This window comes from Vidua macroura, chromosome 6, assembly GCF_024509145.1.
Source record: "Vidua macroura isolate BioBank_ID:100142 chromosome 6, ASM2450914v1, whole genome shotgun sequence".
Taxonomy (NCBI): Eukaryota; Metazoa; Chordata; class Aves; order Passeriformes; family Viduidae; genus Vidua; species Vidua macroura.
The window spans coordinates 15,053,600-15,074,136 of record NC_071576.1 but is presented as its reverse complement, the minus strand read 5'-3'; the positions used below and the strand labels follow the sequence as shown (position 1 = coordinate 15,074,136).

Below are 20,537 nucleotides of genomic sequence, written 5' to 3'. Positions count from 1 at the left end.
CATTAAATAGCATTACCCATTGTGAACCCCAGCTGAGGACTGGGTTCTGTGTATCTGGTGTTTGTGCAGAGGTGCTGGCAGAGGGGGCTGCAGGGCAGCCTCTGTGAGGAGAGGCTGGGGCTGTCCTGTGCTGGACATGACCAGTTCCAGCCCATTCCAGAGGGTTCCAACAGACCTACCACATAACACAACTGAGCCCCGCAGCCAAGATAGTGGCACCTCTGGGGAATGCAGTTGAGAAAAAGGAAAACACATTGTGTAGCAGCTGTGAGAGGGAGGGCTAAAATAACAAGTGAGAGAAGCAGCCCCACAGACATTCAGATCAATGCAGAAGAAGGGGCAGGAGGTGCTCCAGACTCTGGAGCACAGATTGCCCTGCAGGCCCTGGAGAAGCCCCTGGTGAGGCAGCTGTGCCCCTAGGGGCAGCCCCTGGAGGACTGTGGTGGAGCAGAAGCCCATGCTGCTTGAAGACTCCATGCCCGAGCAAGTAGATGTGGCCAAGAAGAAGTTGCAGCTTGTGGAAAGCTGGCCCTGGAGCAGGGTCCTGGCAGGACCTGCAACCCCATGGAGAGAAGACCACAGTGGAGCAGTCTGTTCCTGATGGATTGGATCCTGCAGGAAAGATTGCCGGAGCAGTTCCTGAAGCACGGTCAACTGTCGTCATGCTGGAGCAGAGGAAGATCGGGAATAGGAAGGAGTGGCAGAGATGAAGCATTATAAACTGACCTCAACTCCTCTGCCCCTGTGTCTGCTTTCCTGCACCACTCAGAGAGAGGAGTAGAGGAGTTAGGAGTGAAATTGAGCCTGGGAGAAGGAAGGGGTCGGGGGGAAGGTGTTTTCAACTATGTCTTTACTACTATCCTACTTTATTTTTAATTGCTAGTTAATGAAATTAACCTGCTGCAGCACGACTTTCCCTTCACATAGTGCTGTTGGTAATGTTGGCTTCTGCCTACTCAGTACTCAGGAAGGTGCCCAAGTCACCTTTCTGCATCCTCAACATCAGCTTAATGGAGAGAATCCTCTTGGAAGCACTCTGCAGCCTGAGCTTGCTGAAGCAAGTAGAGGTCAATATGATCAGCTGGCATGTGGATTAGAGAGACATGACCAGTGATGCAGTCACCAGTTTCTGGAACCAGAGGATGGGTTTTGCCACATCTGGTTCTCCTAGGGATCCCATGCTTTACTGTGCATTAAATACTGTGCATACAAGACAATTAAATATGATAATTTGTGCAATGATGTACAGCTTTCACTGACACAAAAGCTAAATTCTTGCCTTGCCAGAAATGTTGGGCCCCTTTTTCTGGAGCAAATAGTGAGAAGTGCAGAAGGGAGCAAGGTTTGAAGCTGGTAGAACGCAGCTGTTGAGCTAGAAGGAAAAGTATTATTCTTTACCAAGGAGCATCCACCATCTAGGAGAGGAAAGGTAAAACAATTCTATGTCTCTGTTTCCCTTTCCATGGAAGGACTTCAAAGAGGAAGGAAACTTCTTCTGGGATTCGTGTTGGAATGAGAGGGAGGAAAAGAAGGGTTCCCCAGCTGAAAGGGATAGACATGTGGTTTGTGAGGCTAGGACAGGAAATTGGAGACACAGGAAGTTTCTCAGCCAACAGCAGGGAGTTGTACCTGCATACAAAAAACCCTGACACCATGATAACTACACAGAAAATGTGCATATGTTGAAGATCCCATGGCTGCCTACTTGGGCTGAGTAATTTTATAAGAACAGCCTATAATGTTTGTACCTGAATGTCAGTTTTAAAGTAAAGAGGAACTTGACAGAAGATTTATTTATTTGTTAATTACGCATCAGATCAGTTCTAGTCCTACTTTACAAAGAAATTCCTGGGATGTGCATAAGCTCTCCTCTCTGCACTGGAGAGTATAAGTGCTCTGGCCTAGTCTTCCTTTGCAGTTGGGTTGACAATTTTCCCCAGGAAGAGCAGGCCATCAGTGGTTTTGTCAATAACCATCATCAGGAAGGGCCTGTTGAAGGTGATGTGAGGAGGAGGAGGAAATGGTAGACTCATTGGTACTAATTCTAACATAGTCACTGCAGCAGCCTCTGTGCCATTCTCTCTGACATCCACCGCGGCCTTGTGAATTGCCTGCAAGGAAACAGAGATTATAATCTAGGTGCAGAAGAGAGAGAAGCAGCTGGAGGAAATTTTGCTTGCTTTAACACTGTGAGAAGGTAATCCTTAAAAGAAAACACAGAATGAATGTAGAACTTGTGTGAAAAAAAATACTAGTGTCCAGCCTTTCCAAGACAAGCAAAGTTTGCTTTGAGTTCAGGAAAAGTTTTCTTTAACAGTCAGAGTCAAACATGCCTGCTTGCAGAGACTGAGCAACATAGAGGATATTTATTATTCTGTTGTTTCTCAGAGTAACTGAGACACAAAAGAACACAAAAGAAGAAATTTTTAATTTTGCATCAAGTTCTGTGTAAGCAAAATAGTTCTCTATGCAAAAACAAGTGACAAGCTTTATAGAGCGTCTTTCTGTAACACAGCCAATGGATAAGATTTTTCAGGACTTTCTATGGTAGGTATAGCAAATTCATATTTAGGAATTCACATGAGCTATTTCATTGGTTTTGAACAGCCCTCTGTTTTCTTCCTTCATTGTCTGCAGCACATCCAAAATTTCCTCTCATGAGTCTGTGCTTACCCTTCACTAGTTTACTTGGCTTTGCAGGCATCAATCCCATACCTACAATCCAGGTGTTTCCACATGACATAAGGAGGAATGTGAGGAATCACAAATAATATATGATGGAAGGACCTCTAGAGGCCATTGAATGCCAACCCTCCTGCACTGTGTCACCTCTGACACCAAATGAGGTTACTCAGGATTTAATCCAGTCAGAATTCGAGTATTTCAAAGGACAGAAATTTCATAAGTAACCCATACTAGTTTTTGATCACCCTCATGGTGAATTTTTTTTAATGTAAAACCCAATCACAATATCCCATTTTCTATATTTTGTGTGTTGTCCCTTGATGTATCACACCTCATCTGCAAGAAGAGTCTGTGTCCATCTTGTCTCTACCTTTCTAATAAATATCTGCAGCCAGTGGCCCCTTCACCCTCCTTCTCCTGACTGGAAGCTCCAGCTCTCCCAGCCTCTCCTCATCATCCAGGGCTCCAGCCACACAGCCATCCTGCTCACCCTCCTCTGGATCACTCTGCTCCAGGGTATCCATGTGTCCTTTGTATCTGGAGCCCCAAACTGGATATGTTGAACTCCAGAGGTAGTCTCACAAGTGAAGGATAGAGGGAAGGATCACCTCCCTCATGACACGAGGCATATACTCCTTGGGACTCTAGAGAAATCATTTTGTTTGTCTGTTTTCTCATATCTTGCTTGTGAAATGGGGCTATCCCTGTCCCACAAGTCTGTTGTCTATATAAATTTTGAAATGCTCAGACAATGTGATAATGAAAGGTTTATACATAAGAATGACTATTCCCAGACTTACGTTGTAACTATGATTTTTGTCATGCATTGCTTCTTTAATATCAGCTGTTTGTGAAATTATTCCTGCTATGCTTTCCAGTTGTTTTCTCCTTCAGAGACTTTCAGCAAAGTTTGTAGGATCACTATGCAGTAAACAATTTAATATTAAATTGTAGGAACAGCAGCCATTTGATGCCTAACCTTTTCCTTCCTTTATTACCATAATTAATGACTACACTTCAAGGGTAGGATCAGCCTATTTGTAGGATTAAACCTGCATACAAACAAGGCAGAAAAATCTCTTGATTACCATCCCTGCTTGCATACTTACTTTGGAAACTTTCAGAAGAAGATTTTTTGCCACTCCAGAGAGATCAGCCTGATCACTGAACAGCTCTGTCACACCCATTTTCTTAAACAGGCTCTTAACATCATAGGAACCAGAGACAGAGAATTTTGGAAGATCCAAGTAGATTTTTCTTTTCAAAAATAAATAAAAATGTGAGTTTGTTATTGCAAGATCTCTTGATGCAGTATCTGTTGCAGGTATATATCCATCCCAAATACCCACAGAGCTAAGGCTTGGCTTTCTAAGACAGAGATAAATCTCATGTTAGAGAAGCAGAAACTGAGGTACCTGTCCCACCAGCCACAAGCTGATCTGTGGTACAGGGGTAGAGTGATGGTTTATGAAAGTGACTGACTGGAAGGTATCCAGACTGGAGAAAAAGAAATTGTATTTTCTTTTTAACTGGATTCCTTCTACTGAAGACAGGTTCCTGAGGGCAATCTACCCATGTGCAGGATCCTCACAACTGGGAGCTGTGCCTGGGGGAGTTGAGAGGGTTCCCCTTTGGTGTGAAATCACATGATAGCTTGTCTGAGTTAAAGAAGCTGAGTAGTGCTTGTTCCTCAGAGCTGTACTTAGCAACTGATCATGGTATCCTAAGCTTTACCTTTCCTGGATGAGTAGTTTTAGCCTATTCAATATTTAAACAAAGCCACAATTAAAATATTACCTTTCTTCAAATGCTCTCAACCAGTTAGACACTGTTTCTTTTAGCAGAGCATCTTCCACCTGTTTCATTGTCCCTTGATCAGGCAGAACAAACAATGAAGTGACATTTCCTTTGTATGGGATTTCTACTACCCAGCAAGACAACTTCTCATCCCTGTGGACATTATAGTTCTTGTTTTGATGCATCATTTTGACCTTAACAGAATTCTTGGCATCCAAAAAGAAGTCATCATCTCTCGTGTTTAAACTGTTGAAAGGTCTTTCCCAGAAGCCTTTGAAAAAAAGAATTAGTATAGAATTGAAAAAAAAAGGGACTAATAAAGGCATGTCACATTAATTGATGCTTAAGATAATATACTTGAACTGTAGAGACAGCAACAAGCCTATCTCAATTTAAGGATGCTTGTTGCCTGGCCATGGAAAGAAGCTTCATCTCTTTTCAACGGTTTTAATAAAAATCACACAAGAAAAGTATAGGCCGAGGCTTGCAGTGGAAAAGAGATGAATCTTTGCCTATTCAGATAATGGTAAATCTTTCACAGACTCCAACCATATAAGCTTCAGGCTTATTCTTTTCATGCAAGTGTCATCTGTGTTTGACCATGTCCTACACAGCCAAATACCTGTGCTTTTCAACAAATGATCATAAGTTCTGAATATCTTCAGCTCTGAACCTGGTTTAAAATTTACATGACATTGATCAGTACTTCTGCTGGTTCTGATATTTTTTCATTTTTTAAAAATTTCTCATATAGAAAATGATTCTTCATACCTGTCTTTCAAATATTTTCCTGTGTAATTTAAAGCCAGAAAGATGTGTTTTAAATTAGATGATGTGTTTACAATGGGAAAAAGTTTTGTTTCTTAGAACTTCCAGAGCTTATTTGTATAGCTGCTACCCATGTCTGTCACTCACCTTTAAAGAAAATGTAGTTAATGAGAACCATCATTGTTTCTGAATCAAGACTCTTGACTAAATCAACAATTTTGCCATGTGTTTTTGTTTCCACATACATATTGATTTCCTTTCTAGCCTGTGGAATATTCTGGAAGTTAGTAGAAACAGGTTCAGCATAATAAAAATTCGTGACATGATCTAAAAAGTTTTGAAGCAATTCCACTTGGCTATCTACAAATAGGGCATTGCCCATGTTCAATTGCTCTTCTCGGTGAGGGTCATTCAGCATCTGGAGGATACGCTGAAATCCCTCATGAACCTCCTGCTCCTCCATCTGTGTCAGGTTGAAGGCAAGGACTTGCTGCAGCTCTCTGAGCGTGTTTGATCTGGCCCCCAGGGTGAGCATTGCAAAGGCAGTGGAGATACTCAAAGGAGAGAAGAAAATGTTTCCGTCGCCCGTGTCATCTCTGATCTGCTTGTAAAGCTTAAATGCAAAGTCAGCATTGCTGGGGGCTAGCTTGACATAAGGCAAGTTTTCACGATCAGCCTGGGACTGATCTTCTGCGACTGGTATTTGCTGTACCTGCTGTTGACCCTGGACTTGAAGTCCAAGAAGCAGCAAACACAAATACGATGCAGACTTCATTGTCCTGAACAGTCCTGTTAAGAAAGAACAGACCAACTTTTAGATCTAGAGAAGTTTTTCGTTACTGGATAAAAAGATTTTGTATTCTAGATACTGATTTTCAGATATCAGTCATTAAAACTACTCTTCTACTTGGCCTCTGGAATGGACTGGCCCACAGTTTATTTCTAGTCAGTTCTTTTAGTTTGTGACCAAGGAACAAAGGAAATAAGACAATAATGTGGTATGACCAGGAAAGAATCAGCTTTCCTGAGGTATTATGTGTGAAATAGTTCTTGCTTCTGACTAGCATGGCCTCAGTGCATTCCTCAGTACCTTAGGATACATGGCTGAGCTCATGTTTTGGCACCCATCTATCTGGTGAGGTCTGTGGCAGAGGGACCAACTTTTGCAGATATGTTTCTGTGGTACCCATGGTCTTGTTATGACTTTGGTTTTCAAGCCTTGCAGAGATAGTTATAGCAGTTTATAAAGTCCACCTAAATACCTAAATTACCTAAATCCACCCTTAAACTGTTTATATATTTCTGCCTCTTATGTAACAGCTCTGACTGAAGACCTATATTATTTCAAGATTTTACCTTAAGGTGTTTCAGCAAATTGAGGCGAAATCAAGAAGTTTTTTTTGACACTCTATATTGCACATAAGCTATCCATAAAATTGCAAAGCTCAAGACTCAAGAGCTTAGGAAAAGCTACAATGGAATCTGCCTTGCTGTGTATATGTAATTTGGTAACATTTCCTTTTCCTTCAACCAACATAAGCAAATTCTACATAACCCCACAGTCTCTCTTCTGTCCTTTTGGGGGAGGAATACTGCGACATATTGGAGAAGAATGCTCTCCATATAGTGCCACGCCTAAATTATCTCAAGTGACAGAAACTCAAACCCATGGGGCAAGCACTGGCCCTCAGGGATATAGAGATGGTCTGAATACTGTTCATAGCAGCTGTATACTTATCCTGAATGAGATTCTGCCCAGAATCTGCCTCAGGCTGTGTGTCTAATGCCAGGTTCAGGTCTTGCACCAGACTTATTATGGGGAGTTGTTATTTCCAGGTTTCCCCTTTTCTGGATATCCATTATGAAAAACTGGAGACATAAGCTGTTGAAGTGCTGAGTATGGGAGCTATACTCAGCATGTCTAAAATGTTGGGTATAAACACTGACTCAGGAAAAAAAGGCATTCTAGCTTTTAATAATTCATTTTGTTCTGATAACAATTCATTTCATAATTCTCCAAATCTGCCTTTGAGAGAGACTGATTTCTCTCAAGTAACTGATTTGACTGCAAGTAGCCTGGTCTTTAAGCATACTAGACAGAAATGAAGCTACTCTCATTAGCCCTGCATCAGCCTGGAATAACTATTCCAGACATTGAGATTTCAGCTAAATTTATTCCTCTGGGAGCAGCGACAAGACTTTGTTCTTCATCTTGGTACTGATTGTTGGGTATTCTTTTTGGACTTCAAATCCCTATCATCCTGTCACTATAGCTAGGAGATGGATTGCTGAATGAATTTTGCTTCAAACATTCAGAAAATGCTTCCAGAAGCTAAAATAATTTCCAATTACTGTACAAAACAAATTAATCTCAGCAGTAAATAGAAGGGATCACACAGAGCATAAATTCAAAGACTTCTAAGAAAGTATAGTATGGTACTTACTGTGCTGGACTTTTCTTTCACAGTGCTTCTTCCCTCATTCATTTGCTTTCTAGTATTAAGTTAATGTCCCCTGGTAAAGATTAAACAGGGCAAATAAGAGTTATTTGCAAAGCAAAGATTAAGTAAACTATTTTTTTCTGGGATATCAAATATTTAAAGTCTTTTTCCCATCACACAGCCAGAATGATGCCAGCACCTAGGGCTCTAAAGGGAAAGAAAGATCAGAGACTTTGCTACTCTTGGCTCAAGCTAAACTGTATGTAAAAATGCTGTACCAATAACTGTGGTAAATCAGTTCCTGAAAATAGAACATGGGAAGAACTGAAAAGCTAAGAAAAGGCCGAGAACATGGATGCCCTATCCCACTGAACTTTCTGCACAGGATACCCTGATGCAGCAATGCCATCTAATTGAGTACCCAAGGCAGCAGCAAGTTTGTTCAGGTACAGCTCCACCCTGCCCTAGGGTGAGATGGGCTCAGAACACTGGTTAGCTTTTTGAAGGACCATTGATGAGTATTTTAGAAACTACTAAGTGAAAAGCAAAGCATAGCATAGCTTGAAAAATAACTGAAATAAGAAAACAAATAAAAGAATGAAATAGGCAAACTTTTCCACAGCAAAATGTTAACTGGGGAGAAGAGAGAAGACCTTAACCCCTTGCGCATAAGCTAAGCATAAATTACATACATATCATATGTATCTTACTCTGGGATCCCTCTCAGAGGAAGCTGAAACAGGCACAATTTAGCTATTTAGAAGGTTATTTAAGGATGAGGTGCATGGCACTTATCCTAATTAGCAATGACTAATTATTTCCATTGAATGTACATGATTTCGCCCCAGGTAAACTTACAATTTATCTACACATAGGAATCAATCATCATTGTTATTGCTATGTAACTACTCTCTCTTACAAGACAGAGGCAGGGTTGGTCAGAATGTATTCCTACAGAGAGGGTTTTTTTTCATGATATGTGCAAGTACCCAGAACGCTTATTGCAGTATTATGTAAAATGACCAAGTCTCAGGAGTAGCAAGTATGCTGTTGCTTAACTCTAGCAAAGACAAGATATTTCTCTCAAGCCTAGGCCTGCCTACATAGATAGCATTAATCTTTCAGCCCAGTCCTAATGCTTGGCTAACCATCTAAAGGATGCCACTGTTTCTTGAGAAGAATTTCTGGGAACAGCAAAGCTGCTGCAGTGATTCCTCTCCTTTCTCCCAGGAGATGCAGCAGAACACAGCAAGTCAGGGAGAGAGTGGAAAGTTGCTTCTGTCCCTGCTCACAACTCCCAGGCACCAGATTCCTCTGACCCTGGCCCAAGTGTCTTCCTAGAGAAGGTTAAGACCCACAAATGACCATTTTCAAAGAATCAGCTTCCCAGCAATTCCAGACAGGTCAGCATGGTTAATGAATCCATCAGTCACACCCAGTCCTTTGAAAATCTCCCTTAGGTCGTAGGTGCCAGAAATAGAGACTCTTGGATAATATATGTTGCTTCTGTTGAAGGCAATGGAAAATGAGGGTGAATTACCACACATAGTCACACATACCACCTGCATGTCAGCCAGGAAAAACACAGGGAGAAGAAAGCAGTTTGTTACTTCATTGCACATTCCTGTTGTTGAAAATGGCTGTGTCCACAGAACATGGGGATATGCAAGGCCAAACTAGAAGTTTTGTGTAGTTTTGCAAAGGAGAGCCATCCAGGGGAATTGCACAGAAGAGCGTGTGGAGTTCCTGGATGTTTTGAGATAAGTGGTGGCTCAGACAGGGGGACTCTTGCTCCAGGAACCAGGGTAGTCATATAAAGGACTGACAAACATGCTTTTCCCATTGGCCTGATAATGGTCTATATGGAAGGAATTAAGGAATGATTTAATTATCTCTCTTTCTGCTCTCCCTGACTCTGCTCAGTTATGCAATGTGTCTTGGTTCCTCCTTACAGGAGCAGTTTCATCGTGTATCATGAACTTATTTCTGTTGCTGCTTGGTCATCAGATTATCATATTTCAGTTGCTGCTTGGTCATCTGATTACTGCATGCTGGCTTTGCTTGTTATATTTGAGGGCTTTCCAGGGCAAAGGATTTCTGACTATATAAACAAAAGATCAGCAAGATAAATGTGTACATTGCACGATAAATCATCATCCAGCTATTTCTTGTTCCCCTATAAAGATGTATTATTCAAGGTATGTCTACAAAAGTTCATCTAAATTGACTTCTTGACATACATAACTCCATTAAAATCAGGAGATTGGTATCATTGCAAAACTGGTATATGTAGAATAAAAATAAACTCCTTTCAGTAATTTTATCTTTTTCTGTAGAGGGCATTCCAGATATACTCTCCATGTCTTACAAATATTTAATCCTTTTCTCCTCAGATAATGAAAGTGCTTTAGGCTCCCATTTCAAAAACCAGAATGACTAATGGAAAGAAAAAGAAAGCTGAAGGCTAAGCAAAAGTTTGTGACAGAACTGGGAATAGAAACTAGAAGTTTCCTACTTTGTTTTCAGCTTCCTTCACCAATGCAGTAAGAATCTTTGAATTGAATTTTCGTATAAACTCATAATCTGCTAGAAGAAAGCTGTAGAAGCAGAACCAAATACTCTATTTTTTCCTTCTGTGATATATCTCAGAAGAAAATAAAGTCCTTTTTTTTATCAGGTGTGATTCCTTTTCTTTTAACAGACATTTTACCTCAGATGATTATTTCATCTCTGTTCAGAAAGTAATCTCCTAGCATTGAATGAAAAAGTGTTTCCAAAAGCATACAAGCATTTAGGCCCTGATGTGAATTTCATTCAAGTCAATCAGCCAGCACTGTAATGTTCAGTATGGGTGATCTGTCACTGACAGCTCATCTCAGATTTTCCTGATATATTTTCCATTAAGTTCCCAGATAGTAGAGTTGTAGACATACCTGACACTACCAAAGATTTTCAAAACTAGTTGTTAGAAGTTTTATAAAAAACACGCAATTAAAACAGGGGTGAAAATAAGTAATAGTAAGTAGAATTCAAGACCAAAATTTTGCTCTCAAAATGTATCTTAGCTTGACTTTCTCTTTTCAAAAGATACATCAAACTCAAGTAGTTAGGACTACAGACCAAAACCCTGAATTAATAACAATGGTACAAGAACTTAAAGATAGCATGTGTAACTCCCAGAATTAAAATAAATGACAGAAAATGAAAATTTTTTGTGCCCTCCTGAGTGCCAGTGAGGTCAAAGGCCATCCCTTTCAGCACCTGAGCCTGACTGGTGGCTCCAGAGACCAGGGAGAGCAGAGCAAAAGCAGTAGAGAAGCTGACCAGGGAGAAGAAAACACTTGCAAGGTTCTTGGGCAGTCAGTTGCCTGTAAAGCTATAAGGAAGAGTGTGTGTTTCTGAGGACTATCCATTGACAGCACCCAAAAGGATATCCATCGTGGGCCTGCTGTTCCTGTGGAGCTTAGTTTTATTCTTCTTCTGGCCACTGAGCTGTTGGCAGTTAAAGACAACAGGCTCACATGCAGCAAAGGAGCATTTCATGCAATCATGGATAAAGAAAAAAGTAAAATTGTAAATAGATTTCATATATGGGTACCATGCCGAAAACAACTCCTAAATTCATTCATCTGGCCCTTTGAGAACTTCTATAGTTATTACTTTATGAGGTTATAGTCATATTTGTCATTCTGATTTGTCAGTAAAATAACTTCTAAACATTTTTAGCAATCAAAAAAATTGAGTTTCCCTTTGGTCTGGCACTGTCTTTGAGAATGAATTGACCACCTAGGATTTGATTATATCTCTCTGGCCCAGCACTAATTTGGCAGTAGTATTACTGCAGTTGTGCTCTGCTTTAACATCACTGCCAGGTCTGAGGAGTGGGGAGCTATGCTCTTTATCACCTCCATCTCTGCCTGCTCTCTCTGCCTGCCCCTGCACAGTTGTTGGAGGACAGCTGCATGATGCTGGCTTTGGGTGCTGAGCCTTTCTCAATAAGGGGTCCACCTGCCAAAGGAGACTCTCCAATGGCCTTTTTCTGCCAGCTCGTTCCAATTTGCAGCATCAGGCCACACTTAGCAAGCAGCTGGGTCCTTGACCTAGTGACAGACTTTCTGGATCATAACAAAAATCTTGGTTTCAATATTTTTAAGGAGGAAAGGGGATATAGATGATGGACAATGCCTGTGCTTCCACAGTAAATTGTATAACATTTTAAATGGCATTTGAGTTCATTTATGTTACAACATAATAGAATTAAACTTTCATATTTTATTCTTCATGGTAGATTCTATGTGCTCAGCTTTGAAGTGTTTCTGGTAACTGCGTCATCAAAGGGTTGCGGTATCATCTAAGGAACAGCACAAATCCTTAATGAGGAGCAGCCTTTTTGAAAATAAGCACTCACATTTACTGTGAAAATAAGCATACATAATTACAGTGAATGCACAGGACTAATCAGGAGAGACCACCCAAACACATCTGTGCTAAGTACATGGGAGTCTTGCAGTCTGTGACTTGACGTAGTTTTGAAGGGAGTTTATTGAACTGCCTAGTCTTATTCCACATCATGGTCTCCAGTTCCCTCATTTCTGAGAAGTAGTTGTGAAGGCCTATCAGCATCACCTGGAACTTAGTGTTATTCAAAAAAAAAAATGCAAATTGAGAGCAGAGAGGGAGCTTGTAGGGCTGAGTGATGAAGGGACACTTTCCCACTCCCCTGTTGTTTACTCTGGCTCCATTTGTCCCAGTACACAGAGCAGTTCTGGGGAACAGACGGGGCCATCAGCCTGTAGACACATTCTTATACTTTTAGTACAGTTCAGACACATGCCACCATATGATTCTTCCAAACAAGTGCTAAGCATGTTTTTGGAGTTAGCACAGGCCAAGGGCCATTTCCAAGAAGTAGATGGGATGACTTGCCAGGGTCAGAATTAAGCAATGTGGATACAACCTGTGATGAGGCGGCTGACCTCATGGTTAGGGAACAGACCTTAGGGCTCTTTATTTACCAGCATAGACATAAACTCTGGAGACAGGATTAATCTCAATGTTTGGTTTCTTCCCCTTCCAGGTATTCATATCCTGTCCTTTTTGAACATCCACTTACAAGAAATACAAGATTAAATCTATAATGCAATGCCAGTAGAAACTTTTAGATATCTAGCCAAAACATTTCCCAGCACTGCTTCCACATAGGATGTTTGTGTAGCATTTGTTTCATTAATGGCCATCTCAGGGAAGCCAACACAATGTGGGTGGATGCCGTCAGCTGTGAATGTCCTAAAGGAGAGTATGGAATAAGACTTGACCTTCAAAGGAAGAGCCTAGGCCTGGTCTAAAGTGACTGACTCTCCCAGTGTGTAATTTGCAGATATGCCTTCCTTCTGCTGGAAACCCTACCAATGTCAGAAGCCAACCTGTAGTTTGCAGAGAATTCATTTGGATTTATCCACTCAAATTTTATTTACTTACAGTATTTCAACTGAGTCTCTCAGCTGGATATTACCTTGCTTTTCAAAGATGGCACTGATCACTAAAAGGCTGATTTATCAAATGCTTCACAATTCACTAATAGGTTTATCTCAGTGGTTATTCTCTACGGAAGGATGAAGCAAAAAGCATGTTTCTAAGAAAGACTGCACTCTTTCCTGATTTTTTTGGGAAAAATAAAATTGTTAGTAACTGTTGGGATATAATTTTAACATTAATTATTATTTTATTTTTTAACATTAATTATTATTAAATTATTAATTAATTTATACATTAATTTTAATTTTTGACAATGGTCAATAATTCCATAAAATGCAATTTAAATCAATAAGACCAGCCACTGACCAGTCATTTTTCAGTTGGGTTTACAATTTTTCCCATGAAGAGGATGGCCTGAGTATACTGATCAACAATCAGCAGCAAGAATGGATGATTGAATTTAACAATGGGAGGAGCAGAATGAGGAAGAAAATCTATGCTGCTGGCTGCTGCAACCTCTGTGCCATTCTCATGAATCTTCAGCAGGGCCTTGTGAGTAGCCTACAATAAAATACAGCAAGAATTAATGTATGTGGAAGATGTGGTGTGAAATTATTCAAATTAACACAAAGTTAATTCAACTATCTTCACATTATTTTTAGTAAATGGGATGTTTTCTTCAAGTCTGGTCCATTTTATATTTTTGGCACTCAACAGAGCCTTTAATGGTGACAACAGTTTCTAAATCCTTTAAAATTACAGAATGCATGTTAGAAAAAGGCCACTTTTTTGGTGGATATGCTGATGCAAGACATGCACAACACAGTTACCCATAGGCACTTCTTTTACATGCAGAAAATATGTTGTGTTTAGTTTCCTGGTTAAATGCTAAACCCACCCCTCCATCTATCCTCCACCTTTGCTTGTCAGACAAGAGAAAATATCCTTATCTCCAGATCTTGGAGAAGTCTGAGGGAGTTTAAAGGGACTTTATCAGCTAAATGTTCTATTTCAAGTATTAGCTAGCCCTAGCAATGAGTAAAATTTCACAGGTGAGCTTAGGGTGAGGCAATTGGCTGTTAAGGAATCCAGAGACGGCTGTTTCTGCTCATAAACTTACTTTTGAAACCTTCACATCAGGGTTTACTGTGATTCCAGACAGATCAGCCCAATTAGAAAACACATCAGTTACACCCAGATTCATTAAGATCCTCTTTAAGTCATAGGTGCCTGAAATTGATAGTTTTGGAATACGCAATTCCATCCTCCTGTCAATTCAAAAATAAATTATGGTAGTTATTGCAATCAGAACATGCCTTGGACTGAAGATTCCTAACTTGATGGTGGTTCTTCTGTGCTGAAATGCTAGTTTTTCATCTAAGAAACAAGGCAAGAAAAAGAAGATAGGAAGATGCTGGTCTGGAGGATAGAAAAGTATGGAAGGAGAAAGACATCAGTTCATATTTCTTTTATAATTCTGGAACACAGTCACTTTATGAGACAGTAAACAGTAGTGCGGCCAGCATTTTTGGGACAAAGTTTGATTTCTTTTTCAAACCTTGAAGGTTCTGCTTTTGGAATTCATACCCCATTCCTCTGAGGGATCTAACTGCTGTCACAGTATTACCACTCAAAATATTTTGCTTGTGGCAAAGGAAATGGCAATACTTAGCATCAACTAAAAAATGTATGAGGGAAAAAGAATTAAATTTCCTCAGAGATCTCTTCTTTCATCACAAGGCAATTTTCTAAATTTTTCTGATTCTAATTTTTGCTGAAAGTATCAAATCATTTGGTCTGATCCTTTATACTACTTCTATTGTTTAAACCTCCCATCAAAAATGCAAAATAGTAACTGTAACACCTGACTGTTGTAGATGTTGCTACACCTGACCATAGCATTCAGACTTCGGATTCTGACTACCTCGATTCATCAAATCAAAATTCTATATTTACCATCTTTGAAGAGATCTTTCCCATTTAGAAACAGTGTTTTTTGTCAGGACACGTTCCAACTGTTTCATTTTTCCTTTATTGGGCTGGATAAACAATGCTGTAACATCTCCCTTGTAAGGAATCTGCACCACCTTGCAAGACAGCTTCCTGTCAGAGTAGGCTTTATAAAATCCATCTCGAATCATCATTTCCACTTCAACTGAGGTCTTTGCATTCACATGGAAAAAGTCCTTGTGAGTCCCCTTAATATTGAAAGGATTTTCCCAGTAAGCTTAAAACCAAAAGAGAAAGAATGGAATTGAATACTTTTTTCAGTGAGGATATATTAATATTGTCCAGACTAAAGTACAATAAATAAAACCATATCTAAATATTTACACTTGGAAATAAAAAGTATTCAAAGTTTATTAAATGTCTTATTCTCTGTAATAATTAAATACCACAGGTTAAATTTTGTATGGATTTGTACACAATCTTTCTAAGTCAGATAAATTAAATGAAGTAACTTCATTGTATTTCCTTATGTTTTATTTGAAGCAAATGAAAACTGACCAGAATCAAGGAATTTGCTGTTTTCAGAATATTGCTTATAAAGCAAGTTTCACAGCAGATGTCTAACTTTTAAAAGGTAGCATGTTATGCTCCTCACATGGTTTTTTATATGTTTTTCACCTTGTAGCACTAAGGAAAAGCTTACATGCTAGAGAAATACAAACTTTTGGACCTGAACATAACTGCAGTATGGTAAATGGAATAGGGCCTCAAGGTCTTTAGTCCTCAAAATGCTTTGGTCTTTATGTTTATTCAATTGAATTTTCTATGATATTTTATTTTGTAATAAAAAAGGTCATTCACTGAACAAATAGACTGGGGTTACAGCTTACCATTCTGTAAGTATGTTTTTTTGGCTTTTTTTGTTTTTTAATGTTGAATAGAAATAGCCTAATTTGAAAAATAAATAATGGAATGTAAATGCCACAATATTCTGGTTACTTTATAAGTTTAAGCCTTCTCCCTTGCTCTCTAGGAAAGAAATTTACTCTGGTGTGGTGCTTGGATTAGGAAACATGAGATTACATCACCCAAATTTATAAAGTATTTGAAATAAAATCTTTCTTTATTTTGCTAAAAGTTCATAATTTCCAAATGTTTTCCTTTCAGGGTGGGAAATTCCGTGTATGTCCTGCATGCTGCTACAAATGAACACCCAAGAAGAAGTTAATAATTTCAAAGCAATACATTCAAATACCTCTTGGGATGTGTGTAATATGATGACAACTCCAGAGGTACCTACCCATGTAATAGTCATGGACTGTAAGTAAATGGCAATTTTTGTTAATCATCATCACCTTCAGAATTTAGTTTTCTAATTCACATGTACAATGTGAAAACGTTTTGATTTTTAAACTAATAAGTAGATGAAGTCTGACAGGATAATTTAACAATGTACAAATTCCCTGGCAATTCCCTGAGCCTGAATATTGCAAGTAAATGAACTTTTATGCTTAGAAGTCTAAATATATGCTAGAAAAATTGAGATGTGGAAGAGGCTTCAGAGTTGAAAACTTTTGGGTTTTTTTCATAATAGTCTCATCTAAACACATTTATTTAAAAAATATTCAAAAATAACTTGGTGTACTTGTTTTACTTCAGGTGAAACAACACAAAACAGATGCAGTAAACAGCATCTATGTAACTTACCTTTGAAATAAATGTAGTTAACAATTACCATCAGAGTGTTTGGATCAAGGTCCTCAAGTATTTGTTTTATATTCCCATGAGTTTTATTCTTTACATAATCATTGATCTCTTTTTTAGCTTCAGTGGAATTCTGGAAGCTACTAGAGACAGCTTTTCCTCTGTACAGTTTTTTGATGTCCTTCAGAAATGTTTTCATTGGCTTCAGGTGTTTGTCTATGAACAGGGTGTTGCCCATGCTCAGCTGCACCTGGCTGCCAGGGCGGTTCAGCAAGCGGAGGAGCTGACGAAAGCCATCATGTATCTCCTCCTCCTGGATGCTTGTGAGGTTAAAGGCCAGTCCTTCCAGCAGCTGAGCCTGGCTACTGCCTCGGGAGCCCAGGGCTAGAAGGGCAAGGGCAGCAGAGATGCTGACTGGGGAAAAGAAAACGTTCTTGTCAGGTTCTTGAGTGGTTGCTTGCCTGTAAAATTGAAAGGCAAAGTCTGTATTGCTTGGGATTATCCTTTGGCAGGACTTGAGAGCATCTACCTCAAGAGAATGCTGCTCCTGGGGGTCAGTTGCCTCAGGCTGGTCCGTGTGGTGATCAGTCTGGGTCAGACTGTGGACATTGGGCTGAAGCATGGCCACCAGCAAGCACAGTGGGAGCAAGGCCTTCATCATTCTTCACAGATACTGCATGGACAAAGAACAAAAGTTCTTGGATGCTGGAGGTTGGCTGTATCCACACCTCATCTTTCATTTCTGTCTGCTACTGCCTTCAAGCGGAAATCACTGTTATGTCTTGACCTCCTCCTTTGCTATGGAAGTGTTTTTTAAATCCTTGTGCGTCTGAGTTTACCTGTAATCCCTATCCATTGCTGCCTACATCAGTTCTACTTTACTCTAGCTACAAAAATTCTTTGTTAGTGGGGAAAGAAACATGTGAGTATTATAGAAAAATAGGAGTCCAAGGGAGAGAAGAAATGAAAATGTGCTTTTTTTTTTTTTTTTTTTTTTTTTTTTATGGCAAAGCAACACATTAGAAGCCTTCTGATTAATTATTTTGTGCTTGTCTCCTAAGATGTCCGGGGGTTATTATGCTATTAGCATATGAATGAGGTTTATGTTAAAAAACAATGCTACACTGCTATAGCAAAGGAAAACAATATGAGATTGCAGAATTCAAAAGTCCTATTTTCTCTTATTTCTGACTCATTTTACAAAGCAGCTAATCCTAAGAGCTGCTAAAATTCTTCTGCTTCAATACCTGATTAAATCAGAATACGTTTGTCTATTTTAAATGATCACTCGTGTGCCACTTGTCGTCCAGATGGGTTCCTTCTTGTGTGTATCCCACATCTGGTTATAGGAAGGTGGGACCATTAATGTGGACTTGGCCTCTCCTGTCTTTCCAAGCTTCATATCAGCATGAAAGTATTCTTTTGTAAGGTAAATATGCCTAAGGCCAGAGTAGTGCTCAGCAGCAAGACTAGATCAGGGCATCTTGGACATTTGTAGTGACTGTGACCACTTTTTGTCTTTGCTTACTGCTTTCTTTTTTACCAGTTCTACCAAGAACATGCTGGGATGATTTCTGGTGTCTAAGATGCTTTACCTTTCAGAAAACAAGAGCTATTCCCATTAAAAATATGGTACCAGTGACTAGAAAAGCTCCAAATAGTCTTCACCTAATGTTCTGCTTGAAGCAGAACAGCTTCAGGCAGAAGGTCACAGGCTACCTGCTTACCCCCATTCAATGTAAAGGCACTCAAAGACATGGATTCAGCAGAGCAGATGAGATGTTTACTGGGATTCTCTCCACCCTGGGACAGCACTCTGACCACTAAGATTTGGGTGAAAAGGAGCCAGCTTGTCTTTCTGCAGCTTTGCTCTGTGTGATCTGGGTAAATTGGAATTTACAGGGGACATTGGCATAGCAAGATCAGTTTGTGACTTCTGTCTGGGTCATCTTAGTGTATGCAAGACATTTACTCATTCACTTCAGTTTTGGTTATCTGATTGTAAGCTTTAAGGAAAATTAGTAATGATAAATGAAACTGACAGTTGAGAAGTCAGAATTCTTCTGTTATTGAAGCATATTTTTTCTAGATGTTTTTGAGCTATTTGGGATTAATATTCAGAGCAGAGTTATACTCTGTGGAGCTGCTGTAATGATTCCCCAGAATTTGCTATTCAGTATTTTTTGAAATTAAGTTCAGCTGTCATTTGAGTACTTAGAAACTAGGTTTCACCTTTGAAAGCAGATGCGCTTTATGACTCACTTAGCTAAATACCATACAGCTGGGTCAAAATCATTATGGTAAAGATAACTGGGTACTTACTTTACATTCAGAGGGCTCGTGCTCTCAGTGGGCTGTGCTGTTTCTTGCTGCTTTACTCGTACTGCTGTTTTCCTCTGTTAAACATTACATGGCTTCAGATACATATTACCTAGAAGCACAAAGCTGAATGCTGATGAATCCAGTGTTCTTGGACCTTGTATGCGTATGTCCACATCTCTTCACTCCAAACAGAGCAAAGACCACGGGCTCAGGCTGGTCAGTAGAATACAGTATTACATCCCAAAGGGTATGCAACTCCTAAGCAATATTTATTGGAAATTATATTTTGGTGTCAAGAGCAGCTACTCTGCCCTGTGTGCTACCTGAGATGAATATAACCATTCATCTGGAAGCACAATTTTGCCCAGCACTAAGCTCTGAAGGCCAGGGTGAGCGAGCTACAATGAGCACCATTTGTCCTCAGTCATGCTACCCAGCTTACTGGACTCCACTTATGTGTCAACATCTCATCTTTTATTTCTACACAGTAGAAACCCCACTGGTCGCTACTTAGAAGCCAATGAGACCCTTGGCCTCGTAAATAAAGAAGGTACCTCATTCAGTCTTGTAGGAATGGTGAATTTTAGGTCTGTGGCAATGTATTGAATGGTCTCCTCACAATCACATGATCCTTTCTGTATCTCTATTAAGGACCACCTAACCTATCAAGATCTGAAAAGTGCTTAATGTAGACTTCAGCACTTGAAAAACCTGTATAAAATACATGCCATTGCTGCAAGTGCCCAAAGAGAATACTGAACAAATGCAACTGCTGTAATGTATATGAACAGCAACCTAGTCTCAAATGCATCAAACAATTGCAAATGATGGAAGAGAGTAGCCCAGAAATATTAACCAGTAATAAATAAAGGCAGTCTCAAACTGTGAGTCTCACCCTTCTTATAAAGGTGTATTTCCTGGGAATCTTCCAAAAGAAGATGAAGATAAGTGCCATGAAGCAGGTTTACCACCATTCACCAATGGATGAGCTGTTCAGATGCATGGTTTGATCAGCTAGCCAGGAGAATGCCTGCTTAGTCTCTCTATGCCTCTGCTACACTTTGCAGGACTTGTTCAGGAAGAGACAGCACAATCCCCTTGATACTGTAGAACCAAGGAGCTGTGTATGTAAAACTGTGTAAGCACAGCCGTTCCCAGCTATGCTGCTTTCAGAGGTCATTCTTTACCTGCGGGGATCCATAGCCTTGGTCATGCAGATAGGTTCCCTGCATGGTATTTACAGGCTCAACTCATTTTTTCATTTTCCTTTTATTTATTTTTTTTTTAATTTCAGAGTGTAGCTTAACACTGCATGTTTGCCTAAGATACAGCCTAAGTTTGCTGTTAAGTATTTTGATTTTTGAATTTTTATTTTTTCTTATTAGAGTACCAATT

At 39.7% G+C, this 20,537-nt stretch overlaps 2 protein-coding genes across 3 annotated transcripts; both read right to left on the bottom strand.

The window, feature by feature from the left end:
- Positions 1-1,778: 1,778 nt before the first annotated feature.
- On the bottom strand, positions 1,779-7,764 carry LOC128808295 (alpha-1-antitrypsin-like). Its single transcript, XM_053979210.1, has 5 exons — positions 7,695-7,764; positions 5,398-6,039; positions 4,483-4,753; positions 3,795-3,942; positions 1,779-2,111 (listed from the first exon to the last, which is right to left on the bottom strand). The coding sequence occupies exons 2-5, from the start codon at positions 6,023-6,025 to the stop codon at positions 1,902-1,904; spliced, it is 1,257 nt and encodes a 418-aa protein (XP_053835185.1). The 5' UTR covers positions 6,026-6,039; positions 7,695-7,764; the 3' UTR covers positions 1,779-1,901.
- Positions 7,695-20,006, bottom strand: LOC128808293 (alpha-1-antitrypsin-like). 2 transcript variants are annotated; one of them, XM_053979207.1, is made up of 6 exons: positions 19,143-20,006; positions 16,824-17,493; positions 15,123-15,393; positions 14,287-14,434; positions 13,533-13,727; positions 7,695-7,764 (listed from the first exon to the last, which is right to left on the bottom strand). In XM_053979207.1, the coding sequence occupies exons 2-5, from the start codon at positions 17,479-17,481 to the stop codon at positions 13,536-13,538; spliced, it is 1,269 nt and encodes a 422-aa protein (XP_053835182.1). In that variant the 5' UTR covers positions 17,482-17,493; positions 19,143-20,006; the 3' UTR covers positions 7,695-7,764; positions 13,533-13,535. The 2 variants fall into 2 exon arrangements, with proteins under 2 accessions (XP_053835182.1, XP_053835181.1); XM_053979206.1 differs by lacking the exon at positions 7,695-7,764 and having other exon boundaries at positions 11,944-13,727.
- Positions 20,007-20,537: the final 531 nt, after the last annotated feature.